Here is a 14,979-nt window from a genome sequence, read left to right on the forward strand (position 1 = left end):
CATTAAAGCATGTTCTTCTACTGAAGGTGGGTTTGATTTCTCCTCTCAGAGATGCTGCGTCTCGGCGAGCTTTGCTTTCGGTCATCGAGGTGCTCGTCCACTCCCAGCCTGATGCCATTGCGACCAATCTCCCTCCCGGTCTGCTGAGCTGTGGGGTGGTCAGCAAGGGCATGATGCCCGGGTGAGTGAGCACACTTATACAGAGCCCTATGATTTCTGTATTGTGGAAAACATGGACAGAATTGTGGAATCTTAATCATAAAAATTGATTTTTTAAAAATAGTATAACATGGAATGTCGGGAATATAACATGTTTGTGAATATTAAACCGCAAAAAGATTATTTAAATATGAAGTCTGCATTTTCTGCAGACATAAACACAAAGTTGTGCACATCTGCAGACGGTCACTTTAACAGCATTTCACCATTTAATTTGAGAAAGACTATCGCTACGTTATATATACAAACAGATGGTCTTCAAGACAACCTTTCAATATAAAAAATTGTGACAGAAATATATTACTATAGTACGGTAGAATGTACATATTAAAGTAATAATAATGATAATTAAAATGATTAAATTCTAATTAGTGACTAAAACTTTAAGGAATATCATTAAAAAAAAAATTTATTTAAAGTTTTCTTTCTTCCTTTTTTAACCGTAATTCATAAATACAGAAAACATGGAATTTGGGGGGAGGGGGCATTAAATAGATATGTAGGGCCCTAAAATTGTAACTTTTTGAATTGTAAATTTGAATTGTTGTAAAAGTGTATATGCCGTAATTAGACATGCTTTTTGATGACTTTAATTTACTTTAAACTGAATCCAGAACAAAAATTATTTTGAGAAAAAAATTTAATTTCATGTGGCCCTAAAAATTAGATTTTTGTTAAATTGTATAAGTTTTATGATTTCAATTAATTAGACATGCTTTTCAATTGCAACAATTTAATTTAGAAAAATTAAAACAGACAAAATGGGATTTGGGGGAAAATAATTTGGATTTCCTAGGGCCCTAAAAATTTTTTTTTTTTTTTATATAAAACCTTTAATAAATTTATGTTAAATTGTATATATTTCATAATTTCAGTGAATTAGACATAACATTTGATTACTAAATTTAATTTAAACGTTAAAAAGGAATTCCAAAAAATTCTAACGTGTAGTACACAGAATTTGGGAGAAAATAAAACGCATTTCATAGAACTCCAGGAATCTTATAGTTATCAGATGCAAATGACTCTACGATGAGCTACAATCAAGTATAATGTCAAAACATGTATGCAGGAAGAGCACAGCTTCAGGAGCCTGCTGCGCCCTGCCCTGGACCTGCTTAATTGTTCGGACCGTCTTCCCCTCCGCAGACAAGAGAGAAGGTGCCAACTGGAAGAAACTGGTCAGTTGTTTTGCCACTTAAACCGTTGCATTTTTATTAGTCATAGTTCAGATTAGCTATTGTTCAAAACCTGTATGTCTTATTATTATTGTTTTAAAATCTTTACATGCAGTTTGTCCAATTACATACTCTCTTTGTGTCTCCTCCAATCAGGTTGAGGTTCAGAGTTTGCTGCTGGCGGAGGCAGTGGGTGGAGCTTCAGGGAACGCTCTTAAGTCAATCAGCAAACGTTTTAATAAGCTGTGGACGGAGGTAAAGCAAAATGAATTCAGTCTGAAGTCTCGTACACTACAGATAAAAAGACTTGAGTTAAGATTTCTGAGAGAGTCTCTCTTCTGCTCAACAAGGCTGCATTTATTTGATCAAAAATACAGTAAAATGCAGTAATATTGTGAAATACTGTTTACTAATTTTATTCATTTTAAAATGTAATTTATTCCTGAGATCAAAGCTGAATTTTCAGCATCACTACTCCAGTCTTCTGTGTCACATGATCCATCAGAAATCATTACTAATTATTATCAATGTTGAAAACAGTTGTGATGCTTAATATCTTTTTGGAAACTCTTGATATATTTGTTTTTAGGATTCTTGATTAATAGAAAATTCAAAAGAACAGCATTTATTTGAACATGCAATCTTTTATGACTTTATAAATATCTTTACTGTCACTTTTGTTTGATTTAATGCACCCTTACTGAATAGAAGTATTCATTTATTTATTTTTTAATCGTATTGACCTAAATCTTTCTCTGCAAATGTAGAAGCTCGTGTCTCATCAATTTTTACTGTTGCTCAGATTAAATATAACAGTCTTTCTATAATGTGTTTAAAATTGACACCCTATAGTTTTATATGAATAGACGGTCTGTGTTTCTGCAGAGCCCGGGTCTGGTGGATCAGTACATGAGCACTCTGCTGTGTTTGGATCAGAGTTTTGCGTCTGTGCCGCTGCTGGGATTGTGTGTGGATTTCTGCTCTGCACAGAGAGACATCGCCACTATCAACAAACACAAGGTGGAAAACTCAAGCCCTTGTCATTCCTGTGCTAAACCTGTCAAATGTGTTGACTGCGCTGCTGCTTCTGATTCAGTGTTATTTCAGTATTTTTATTTACCATAATAGTATTATTTGCCATATTTATATATACCATATTTGCTGGAATATAAGTCATGTTTTTAATCATATGAAACATGCTCTGACTTATTCATAATGTAATAGAATAAAAAAAAAAAATTTGTTTACATAATAAATAATAGTTTAGCAATCAAATGTTTGGCTACATTGCGAATATGGAAACATTTGGATTAGTGCCGAAAAAGAGAGGTACTTGAGCCCAACGCCCAAAAAAAAAGTTTATAGGTTTGCTGTTTATTATAGACTAAATGTTATGTTTATAATGAATGCCTCTATAATGATTATAGTGTTTATAAAGTTTGTAAATGTTTCATTTGCCGATATTTTACATTATTACTGAATTTAATAATAATGTGGCTTACACACCGATGCAACTTATCAGGTTTTTTCTCTCAACAATGCAATTTTTTCCTGCTGTGAATTGTACCCAGGTGTGACATTTTCTGGATAATATATTAATATTTGATTTTGTTTTTATATTTTCCATTTTCATTTTAATTTTAGTTTAATATTTAGTAATTTTATTATGTTAATTTGTCAACTTTAATTGTTTTCAGGTTTTTTCTGCTTTTTATGTATTTAGCTTTATTCAGTTTTAGTACTTTTAGTACTTTAATTTAAAGTCCCCCTGTAGTCAAATATTTTATCCCTTAAAACTTATCTTTTATCATCAAAATATCATATTTAAATGTTTTTTTCTTGTGAAAATAATTTTCTCATGCCTTAAAATACCTTGAATGTAACTCTACACCCTTGCCTCATTTACTATACGCTGATCTATGAATATGCAAATTAGTCCCGCCTCCGCTCAGTCACACCAGCCAGCGCCTCCTGATCCACTGAACTGTAGTAAACACAAAAAACAAGGGCATACACGGATAATGACTGATAAAACTATGTTTTTACTAGCGGACAACTACAGTGACTACTGTAACATTCGTTAAAGTTACTTACTTGACGATGTTGTGTCCTAAAATGCCTTGAAGACTCGAATGCAGCCGTTTGTAAATCCAATTCATGCCCGCGAGCAATGCGTGTGAAGTGCAGACGCCGATGCGGGAGAGGTGGGTCTGACTGGGGGCTACTTTTACACTGTTGCCACGGTTTATAATGCAAGTTGGCAGTTCTGAATTCACATTAAACCACAGCTTCATGGGTTTTTTGCTCTAATTTATTTTTGGTTTTCTGCAGGTATTGGTATATTTTGCATGCTAGTTAGTGGTTGACCGATATATCGGCCGATATTTGGCATTTTTCAAATATCGGCAGTGCTCACATTCTCCCTCTTGTTCGCTGTCGTTGTTAACAGTTCTGTCTAATATGGATAGTCAGATAGAACGGTTAAATAAAGGAATTAAAATGTGTACAAAGTATTATATTATTAGTAATAGAGAGGCAAACATTATAATACTTTCTCGTTTGCCATCAGCATTCAGCAAATACGCATTTATGTCATATAAACAAATCTTTGAATGAATAATGAACATTTAATTTCACAAACTTAGTCGAATCCAGTTGTGAGATCATGTGAAGTGTGCATGTGTATCCTGCATGATCGCGTGTTCTCTGCGTGACGGTCGGTCTGTGTGAATTGAATGCGGACAGGAGGAGAGTTCAGCTTCACTGAGACGCGCGATCGACAAACTTTAAACTCGTGATTTCAAATTATGCTGCGCTTTATGTATTTGCCCAGTCAAATTTCTTGAATATTAATTAAAATAAATAAAATTATATCGGCTATCGGCCACCCTGCTTTCCAAGATATCAGCATCGGCTGTCAAAAAACACATATCGGTCGACCACTAATGCTGGTGATAGGAATCGATTCCTGGACGTTATTGGATTGTGACGAAGCAAACCGAGGGCTGTTTCAAACCGCATTTCTGGGACTACCATTGGAAAACTACAATTTTAAGGAGAAAATACTCAGCAATGGTGTTGATTAATAGATTGGCACATGGTTTGTCTGAAAGCATATTAAAAACTCCACATAGACAAATAAACAACATAAAAAACTTGATTTTCACTACAGGGGGATTTTAAACATTTATGTCATACATTTTTAAGTTTGTTTTTGATTAAGTTATTTCTGTTTTATTTTATTTTAGCTTTATATTTAGAATACAATTTTTAATTGTTTAACTATTAGTTTACTATTAGTTGTTATAGTATTATGTAGTTTTAACAGTAGCAACGCTATTGTGTTTCAGGCGGCTTTCTTGGACCTGTACATGAAGACGGTCCTCATGAGTAAGACCAGACCGCATCAGCACATCCTGGTGAGAATCTGATGTGTCTTTGTTGTATAATTAGTCTTTGCAGTGCTGAAATCATAAAACCTAAAGCCGGATGTGTGTTTTCAGGCGAAGAGTGGCTCGATGCTTCGCCACATGTCTCACGCGGAGTTTAAGGAGCAGCTGCTGCCCACGTTACAGAAAGCTCTGCTGCGCAGCCCGGAGAACTCCATGCAGAGTGAGTCACGCAAACTACCACACTGTCATTCATCATAATGCTTATGTCAGGATGCATCATGATATCATCATTAGAGCGCAATTGTTGATGCTCAGAACTAATTATTATGACAGAATGTTGCTGTCAGTGTTATTTTAGTGTAATTGAGATAGCTTTATTATTAACATTTTGAGGTAGATTTGACTCATGCATTTCTGCTTAAAGGTGAAGACTCAACTCCTATATGTTTTCAAGGTCGACCGATATGGGTTTTTCTCTGGTCTATGCCGATATTTAGAAATCAGGGCAGCCGATATATGATGCCAATTTTTTTGGCCTGTATGTTTGCCCGATTTTCTTTTTCTTTTTTCCCCCCCTTCATCTCATAAAAGAGAGTTTGAGTAAATGTTTATTGCAGGGTACAAGATGGTAATAGTGGTATTAGCCTAATTCATAGTGATAATACATGACTCAAAACTTAAGCAAAACACTTCTGAAGCATGCTTTTTATTTACGTTTGCTGACAGACACCAGTGTTTCCCACAGACTTGCAAATGAAAATGTATTCTCAGCCAGCAGGAGGTGCTGTTGGAGCGGGAGATATAGCGGTTTCCCCGGTAACGGCTGTAATCAAATTAGCGCTGTGCTCACAAACGCTACTTTTATCAGGCATTACAGGATAGACGAAATGAAAATAACATCGAAGCTTTTCTGAAGACGGTCGGTTCTTTTCAAAGATACATTCATATAAAAGCACCCGCGCTGCATTTCTTTTGCATTTCTGCAAAATCTATTTGTGGCAGTCAGTTCTGATATTGAACAAGCCGCCACAAATAAATCAATGTATGGGAAACACTGGACACTGCTATAAGTCAAATGGCCATAATCTAAGTGATGATAAAAATAAAAGAGTTCACTCATATTACACAGCCTGCAGCTCACGAGCGATGACATCGTGGAGGCTATTGTCGGACCCACAGACACATTTAATGAGGAAAGTTAACGTGCATGTTTTAGCCAGCCCAGAAGTTTCATCTGATTTATACGTGTTTCTACTTTCACATGCAAATGACGTGTTGCACTTATGAATATGATAAGCCTGATGCACCTGTCTATAAATCGGCCTAATTTGCAGCACAATCGGCCGATGCCGATTAATTAAATAATGTCAAAAAATCAGCCCGATTAATCGGCCGGCCTCTATGTTTTGCAAGATCCTCTATCTTGTTTAGTAAGATATTACCCAAAAAGGTTTTAGAATTTGTATCATCTTTGATAATCTTAATAGTTTTTTTCCTCTTTGCTTGGTTTTTTATTTTTATTGTATTTTTGCAACAGTTTTTGTGATTAATCGGCCGGCCTCTATGTTTTGCAAGATCCTCTATCTTGTTTAGTAAGATATTACCCAAAAAGGTTTTAGAATTTGTATTTGTATCTTTGATAATCTTAATAGTTTTTTTCCTCTTTGCTTGGTTTTTTATTTTTATTGTATTTTTGCAACAGTTTTTGCCATAAAGATAGCCTCAGATGCTTACATGGCATTCAAATTTATACTACTGCTACTTCTTTAATTATTTTTATATTTTCTGTTTTCAATTTAATTAAACTATTAAAAAATGTGTTGTGTTTTTATCATGTTCTGTTTTTTTAAATATGTCTATATAGTTTTTTTCATTTCTATTTTCATTTGAGTTATTTGTACACTTATAATATGTCTGTAGTTTTTTATTTTTATTTTATTTTTAGTTATTAAAATTTTCTTTAAATGAAAACGAGCTTAAATAAAATAGCTTTTTTTTTTAATATATATATTTTGCTTTATTTCAATTATTGTTTATTTTTAGTGACGAAAATATTTTTTATAGTTTTAATTTTAGTTAACTATAATAACCCTGGTTACTGTTTAACTTTTTTAAAAGGGAAAATATAATAAAATTGTAGTTGGCAAAAAATATTTCTGACAAGCCACTGATGATTGCTTTTGAATGTATGTTTTTGTTTATTAATGAATGAGTGAATGAAAAAAAAAACATTTTGAATCTTGTTCTCTACCAAGCATGAACAAGCTATTACTTTTAATGTTACTGCTATTACGGTGTACACTGATTTGTAATCTCTCAACAATCTAGAATCCTGGCATATTATGTTTTATAGACACATTTCCGTCTCTCTGTCATTGTTTCCTCCAGCAATCTCCTGCATGCTGGCATCTCTCACTCTTGATCTGAGTCAGTACGCACTGGACATCGGGAAGGGAATCTCCAGTGAGTGTTTGTCTGTATGATTGATGTTTGTCTGAGGTGTTGTGTGCAGGTTTAATGTGGTTTTCATGTCTTTTAGGTCAGTTGAAGGCCAACAACCCAGAGCTGATGGAGCAGGCGGTTACAGCCCTCCAGAATCTGGCCCAGCAGTGCAGTGACCCCAGCGCCGTCCAGGACCTTGTCAAACACCTCTTTGGCATCCTTGGAGGTCAGTGGATGCTTTCAGGGCTCCAGCAGTCATGGAATTTTAAAATGACAATTTCTGTGACTTGAAAAGCCATAAAATAGCGTGCAAATTAATTTGTGAATTTAGAAATGTATAGCTTTATTCTGCTTTATTTATTTAATTGGCTAGTTGTTGGTTTTAGAGAGATTCGTGTGGAGTAAAACTTGCTTTAACCCTCATTGCACATTCAGGTCCGTTTGACACTGAAAAGATGCATACTAGTGTTGTCACGGTACCAACATTTCAGTATTCAGTACCAATACCAGTGAAAATCCATGGTTCTCTGTACCAATTTCGGTACCAAAGCAAAACACCAAAACATGCTAATTAAAAAATTTGACTATACTTTCATTTAATCCAAACTGTGTACATATTTAATGTTAAAGGGCTTTTAAAACCTTCTAGAGTTATTCAGCCAAGAATAACAACTAAGTTAGCTAAAACAAAAAACAGCCCAGAACTGCTTTTCTGACTGATATGACACAAACAATGTTAACCATTTGTACATTCTCTAACACGCATATTTTAGATTCACAATTAATTTAAAAGCCTCTGGTGTGTAAAAATAGTAACATTAGGGTAAAAAAAATTTTTTTTTTTACCCTAATAAAAGGTATAGGAGCATTAAATAGTTAATAAAGAAACTTAATTCTAATGCTCATTATATTAGTGCTAGCCGCGCTTATTCTAACGATTAACTACTCTAATAACAGCAATGTTCATTTCAATCCGACATTCAAATTAAAATATTGAATAATATTCATAACGGAAGCGGTGTTTCCCACAGACTTGCACTTTATTTGTGGCGGAATATATATATGCAAATTCATTCTCTGCCAGCAGGATGCGCTTGTAAAGCGGGAGAGATAGAGGTTTCCCCAGTAACGGCCCCAGAGTGCTCGTGCACATTTCATGAAAAAGGGCTAGTAACCGTAATAACATGGTAACATGCAGTGTTGTAATTCAGCTCAAATGTCGATGTCATTATCAGCTCAATTCAGTTCACTGACAGTGGTCTTTTAAACTCTTTAACTGAGCATGTCAAAGATAATGTACAATGATAATCATTTCAATATATTAAATATTAGATTTGAAACCAGACATACGTGGAAAAGCACACCAATAAACTCATCAAATTATTCATTTTATTGAGTTCATGAATGACTGGACGTCATGGGAAAAATCATGAAAAACTATTGGTTTAGGAATTCAAGAGATCTCGTATACATAACCAGAACCAGCTCACTATTTAAAGCAGATTTTGCTAATTTTCTGTTTTGTTTTGCACAGGCTCAGAGGGGAAGCTCACTGTTGTGGCCCAGAAGATGAGCGTTCTGTCAGGTTAATATTATGTCTTTCTGTCTCTCTCATATGCTCAGTAGGCCTGTTTTAGGCAATATGTACATACTGTTTTTCTATTGTATTTAGAGAAAATCAGATCTTATGGGGATGAATCTTGAAAGTCTTTTTACCACTGCTAATTTGCTAAAGGAAATGGGTTTTTGCATGTGACTGCACTGCTTAATTATTTTCCCATGTAAACTTAATCTACATCTTTGTCTGTTGCACTCACATCTTGCATCTTTCGCAGCATCTCTCAAATGATGAACGCTGCATTTTTAGAACAAGCTAAAAGTTCCACTTTAAAAAAACGTGCATCAAGACCTTTTTTTTGTCCATTCCACTTTTTTAAATGCTACGTTTGAAAATCATACCATCTTGCATAGCTCCCAAATCTCATTCTCACTTCTGCGTCAATCTGTGAGACTTTTGCATTCACGTAACTGCCTGCTATCCTACTGATCATGGTTAACGTGTGTTTTTGAAACAGGAATCAGAAGTTGCAGTCATCATGCCGTCTCTGGCTCTTCCTCTCAGTCTCTGAGCTCCAGCGTGGCTGTGATGTTCATTCCATACCTGCAACAGGAAGGTGAGAACCGTACTGTTTTTTTAATATACTTTAAAGGGGTCATATTATGTTGCTAAAAAGAACATTATTTAGTGTATTTGGTGTAATGAAATGTGTTTATGCGGTTTAAGGTTCAAAAAACACATTATTTTCCACATACTGTACATTATTGTTTCTCCTTTATGCCCCGCTTTTCTGAAACGTGTCGATTTTTACAAAGCTCATCGGTCTGAAAAGCGAGGTGTGCTGTGATTGGCCAGCTATCCAGTGTGTTGTGATTGGCCGAATACCTCAAGCGTGAGACGGAAATGTTACGCCCCTACCATACTGTGATGCCCTGCCAGACCAGAGCGATGATTTAAAAACATTAAAACCCATTATAAACCCATTATAAACCCATTATAAACGAGGCATTTGTTGCATCCAGTGGGGACATAATTACGGATTATAATGACTTATACTGTCTTTTTACGCGGTAGTCTACTCTACCAGGATCACGAAAAGTCCTCCATAAAATGTGCTGGACACATCCGAATATTTGGGTTGACGTGTTCTGGAACAGTGTTGTAAATACAACTTAACCACTGATTTCTAGTCGTGTCCATTTTTGGAAGGCCAAACAAAGTAGTTTCGCTTTCACAACGAAAAAGCGTCACACACCACGGCCTTGAGTGAGCAGAGGCGGCGGACTTGAGAACGGCGCGGCCGGCGGAGTCGACGAAGGAGCGGCCAGCGGGCTTGCGGCAACCACATGTGACGACGCCAGGCTGGACTCCACTTCGTCCACAGTAAAAGCCGATCCGGCGATCCACAGCGCGAAGTTTATGTTTTTCCTCAGCGACCAGCACGGATCAGCTCCAGGCATTTGGGTCGGCTTTATGCAAATCTTCCCACATCGTGACGTAGACATGTGGGGGCGTGTTAGAACGAACCGTTTTAGGTAGGCGTGGCTGACTCTTAACTTTTATAAAGAATATCTCTTTGGATTTGAGAACACAGCACCACACACGGCGGGCTTGTGAACGGTGCGGCCGGCGGAATCGACGAAGGAGCGGCCAGCGGGCTTGCGGCAACCACATGTGACGACGCTAGGCTGGACTCCACTTCGTCCACAGTAAAAGCCGATCCGGCGATCCACAGCGCGAAGTTGATGTTTTTCCTCAGCGACCAGCACGGATCAGCTCCAGGCATTTGGGTCGGCTTTATGCAAATCTTCCCACATCGTGACGTAGACATGTGGGGGCGTGTTAGAACGAACCGTTTTAGGTAGGCGTGGCTGACTCTTAACTTTTATAAAGAATATCTCTTTGGATTTGAGACTTTAGTCTTTGCAACTTTACAGATCTTCTTTATGCACCAAGAGCTTGTAACACTCCAAAGAGAAAGGAAAAATTGAAATCGCATCATATGACCCCTTTAAAAAAATTACTTTTTTAATATGCATTTTTCATGCCCGTTCATGCATGTTTGAGTCTGCTTTCCTAAATTGGAATTTGTGAGGGAACAGCAGGGGGTTTGTTTACTGAAAATCATAATTATGTAAAATTACTCGCATTAAAAAAAACTCCTCTCCTATAGCTTGCTTCCTAACCTAGAATAACTTTTGTTCTCTCTTTTTAGCCGTTTTTTTGAAAAAAAAGTGCCTGCTAAATAAATGTACATGTCAAATAAATAGTTTTAAAGTAAAAACATTCAAAATAAAACTTTTACTAAAAAAGATTAAATATTTTATTTGTTTACCTGGATGTCATGCGACCACAAAGCGATGTCAGAGAACTGTGAACATGCAAATATTACTATAATATTAAATATTATTAAATTGAATAACTCACAAATTCGTTAGGACTTCAAGTAAATGTTTAAGGTCAAATATTGACAAAAAAGTTTGGAAATCCCTAACTTTAAATACCAAGATTTATTTTTACGAATTTTTTAATGTAATGGCTTTATATATATTTTTTTACTTTTTGCAAAATTATATTACATTTGTAATTTGATGTGCATTAAACAATCTTTAATGGTCCTAAATTTCCTAAACATGTACAAAACCTAATATCTGCTGATTGTTTTTCTCTCTCCTCATGTGTGTGTTTGTAGTCCATGAGGGGACGCTGGTGCATGCGGTGTCTGTTTTATCTCAGTGGACGAGCCGTTTCACGGTGGACGTGCCTTCAGTGTTAAGAGAATGGTTTAAAAAAGCCTTCACCCTCAAGACGTCCACATCCCCTGTGCGCCACGCGTATCTGCAGGCCCTGATCGGGGCTTTCAAAGGTCAGTTGGGCTGCTGGGACACTTCAGATTAATCCTCCTGCTGCTGATGTTTAGTCAGAATGAACAGCTTTTGTCTCTGTTCAGGCGACGCTCTCAATCAGGCTGTGGACTTCCTGCCTCTCCTCATCCAGACTGTGGAGAAAGCTGCTGCCCAGAATACCCAGCATTCTCTGCTGTCTGAAGGCGTGGCTGCCTCTGTGCTGCTCTGTCGGCTGTCTGTGCTCGACTCTGTGCCCGGTGAGCGTTCACACTGAGACCGATAAGAGTTTTCCTGTGTCTCATGCTGGAGACGTGTATCTTCATGTTCCTCTATGTCTTCAGAAGCGAAGCTGGCGTCCTTCTGGAACCTGATACTAGATGAAAAGAAGCCTCTGTTCACTACAGAGAAGTTCCTCTCTCAGGCCAGTGAAGAAGGTTAGAACTCTCCAGTTGTTCAATAGATCCAGTATATTTTTTTGGCCAGCGTTAATCCTGTCCTGTACCCACAGCTCTGTGCACCATCCTGTTGCTGTGTGAAAGACTGTTTCTGGATCAGCCTCAAAGACTTAACAACAGCAAGTCTCAGTGAGTTGCTGCAATTTCCCCTGGAATGTTTTAAATAGAATATAATTTTTCATTATGTATTTATGAATTTATTAATTCAGTATATTATTTCCTATGTTCTAATTCACTTTTTTATTTATTTATGCTACAAATGTCAATAATTATATAAATTAAGCATTTGTAAATCATTTATTTTCGTAATGATTAAAAATATTAGTTTAGGAAACTTTAGAGCAACACTAGGATCACTAAAAATGGACTATGATATGCAAACTAAAGCCTAATGGGATCTTGTATCACCCTAAAACTTTTTTAAACTAAAGAATGCACTTAAGCCACTTATTACACAACTACTTACCAAATTAATATGCAAATTAATACACAAATGAATGTAAAATGCCCTGTTTCTGGAGGGTTGCATCACTTCTCAGCCATTATGTCGACGGCCATCACCCCTGCCAAAGGGAATGAGTCGAAGATCAGGGAGGTTGCATCCCGCCCGTGTCCATCCACATGTGGAGCTACCGTCTCGGGCAGGGACCCTCACCCCATGTGCATCGTGTGTATGGGTCCGAAGCACGCTCAAACGTCGCTGGCGTATCCACAAACATGCGCTCACTGTGCGTCATTGCCGGTGAAAATCTTAGAATGCTGAGAGTGGCGTGGCTAACAAGCAGGACCCTTGTCTTTCTGGAGCGGCCACACAGTCTGCGGCGACTGACCATAGAAAAAGATAAGGGGAAGGCTTTCTCCACCATTAAGGTGTATTTAGCAGCTATTTCAGCTTGTCGTGTAGGTTTTGGCAAGAAATCGGCAGGCCAGCACCCTTTGATAAGTCATTTTATGAAAGGGGCACGCCGTAAATGGCCAGTATTTAGACAGATGGTTCCTTTATGGCATTTATCCATAGTCCTAGAAGCCCTTTCTCAACACCCTTTTGAGCCATTGGAGGGAGTTGGGCTTAAGTTTCTCTCTTTTAAGATGGTGCTGCTCATAGCCTTAGTAACAGCTAGGCATGTGAGTGACTTACAGGCTTTGTCTGTTAGTCCGTCATGTTTGCAGTTTGCTCCAAGGCTCACTAAGGTTTCCTTTCATCCTAACCCGGCTTTTGTGCCTAAGGTAGTTGACTCGGCATATAGGTTCCCATCTACTGAACTTGCAGCTTTTCACCCTCCTCCGTTCTCTTCTCCCGAGGAGCAAAAGTTGAATTCACTGTGTCTGGTACGGGCTCTTCATATGTATGTGAGGAGAACAGCAGGCTTTAGGACTCAAGACCAGCTGTTTGTGTCGTGGGCTACTCCTCACAAAGGGAAGCCATTGTCTCGTCAACAGCTGTCTCATTGGATCATAGATGCTATATCTTTAGCTTATATCTGCAAGGGTATTCAACCGCCTAAGGGCTTGAGAGCCCACTCCACTCGGGGGATGGCTACATCATGGGCCTTACACGGGAGTTTCTGTTCAAGATATTTGTTCAGCAGCAAGTTGGGCTACGCCACATGCTTTCGTGCGGTTTTATGGACTGGACGTGTCTGAGCCATCGTTGGCACATGCAGTGCTGGGAGCCCATTCAATTGTTTTGTTGGATAGCAGTGATATGGGTGCAATCCGGGAGTGGTCTATATCTCCCATAGTGAAACACAGAGCGAAGTTAGAAGAAGAACGATGGGTTACTTTATGTAAACTTTGAGAACAGAGTGAGGTGTTTCACCAGCACTTCCCTCCTTGCACGGGTACGGGAAGAAATCTCTCTATAATGGCTTTGGCTGGGGTCGACCTGACTGATATAGGTGGGGCGGAGCCTGGTCACAGGTCGACCTGTCTGTCAAAGACTGGTCACGCCCAAAGCGATTCCCATAGTGAAACACCTCACTCTGTTATCAAAGAACCCGGGTTTACGTTAAGTAACCCATCGTTACAGCTGAAAAGTAAAATTTCTATACAAAAATATACAATCTTATATTTTTCACAAAAAAAACCTGGAATAGTCTTTAAGAAAGTAAATGGGGTCAATTTTGACTTTCAACAATAGTGCAAAATCTTTACTTCATACATGCGGAAGTGATCATGTGACTCAAACACATGTCTGCTGTCCTCAGGATGTACCATCAGGCCACAGTGATGGCGCTGCTCTCCCGTCTGTGGCATGTGCGTAAGCGTGCTCAGCAGACTGTGAAGAAACTCCTGTCCTCGCTGGGCGGCTCCAGCCTGGCCCACGGCCTTCTGGGAGAACTGCGTGTCGTCATCAACAAACACAAGGTGAGGGATAACAAGGAACGGAACGGTTACTCTACACTGGTGCGTTCTGTATGTGCTCACTCTTACGTCTCTTGAATCAGATTTTGCCGTCAGATGTCGTTTATATGGAGACGAGCGAGCTCACAGAGATCGGACGCTCTTACATCGCCCCGCGGATCCTGCTGGACGCTCTGAGCGTGATCTGCTCGGTGGCGGCTCAGTGGAACGACCCGGCGGAGACTGAGAAACTAGCCCTGGATATTCTCATCGTAACCCATCATCCGTCCATCGGTCCGTCTCTCTGATGCATCCGTACAGGAATATCCCAACAGCTGCTCCTGAATCCTGTTAATCTCGCTCTTTCTCTTTCAGTGGCCGTCAGGTCTGAGATGTGGCCTTCTCTGCTGTCCACCATGAAGCTGGACGCTGCTGAATTCATCGATAAACACCTGGAGATGATTCTGCCTCGCCTGCTAGAAGCCAACACAGACAATCAGGTCTGACTGGCTGCATTTACAGTACAACTGTTATTTTTAGTGCTGT

The 14,979-nt window shown here is 38.4% G+C and overlaps 1 protein-coding gene across 2 annotated transcripts in view; it reads left to right on the top strand.

Moving 5' to 3' along the window:
• The window catches only part of LOC107552181 (eIF-2-alpha kinase activator GCN1-like), a 69,820-nt gene that overhangs the window by 3,212 nt on the left and 51,629 nt on the right, over positions 1–14,979 (top strand). For both annotated transcript variants that reach the window (XM_016234021.1, XM_016234022.1), the window contains exons 4-20: positions 50–181; positions 1,292–1,400; positions 1,554–1,652; positions 2,283–2,417; positions 4,748–4,816; positions 4,901–5,009; positions 7,178–7,252; positions 7,329–7,457; positions 8,766–8,816; positions 9,307–9,405; positions 11,482–11,655; positions 11,740–11,892; positions 11,977–12,069; positions 12,144–12,219; positions 14,298–14,457; positions 14,538–14,727; positions 14,809–14,933. In XM_016234021.1, coding sequence (XP_016089507.1) covers positions 50–181; positions 1,292–1,400; positions 1,554–1,652; positions 2,283–2,417; positions 4,748–4,816; positions 4,901–5,009; positions 7,178–7,252; positions 7,329–7,457; positions 8,766–8,816; positions 9,307–9,405; positions 11,482–11,655; positions 11,740–11,892; positions 11,977–12,069; positions 12,144–12,219; positions 14,298–14,457; positions 14,538–14,727; positions 14,809–14,933 — 1,978 coding nt within the window. The remainder of the gene's footprint in view (positions 1–49; positions 182–1,291; positions 1,401–1,553; positions 1,653–2,282; positions 2,418–4,747; positions 4,817–4,900; positions 5,010–7,177; positions 7,253–7,328; positions 7,458–8,765; positions 8,817–9,306; positions 9,406–11,481; positions 11,656–11,739; positions 11,893–11,976; positions 12,070–12,143; positions 12,220–14,297; positions 14,458–14,537; positions 14,728–14,808; positions 14,934–14,979) is intronic.

This window comes from Sinocyclocheilus grahami, unplaced genomic scaffold (assembly GCF_001515645.1).
Source record: "Sinocyclocheilus grahami isolate Dianchi unplaced genomic scaffold, SAMN03320097.WGS_v1.1 scaffold442.1, whole genome shotgun sequence".
Lineage (NCBI taxonomy): Eukaryota > Metazoa > Chordata > Actinopteri > Cypriniformes > Cyprinidae > Sinocyclocheilus > Sinocyclocheilus grahami.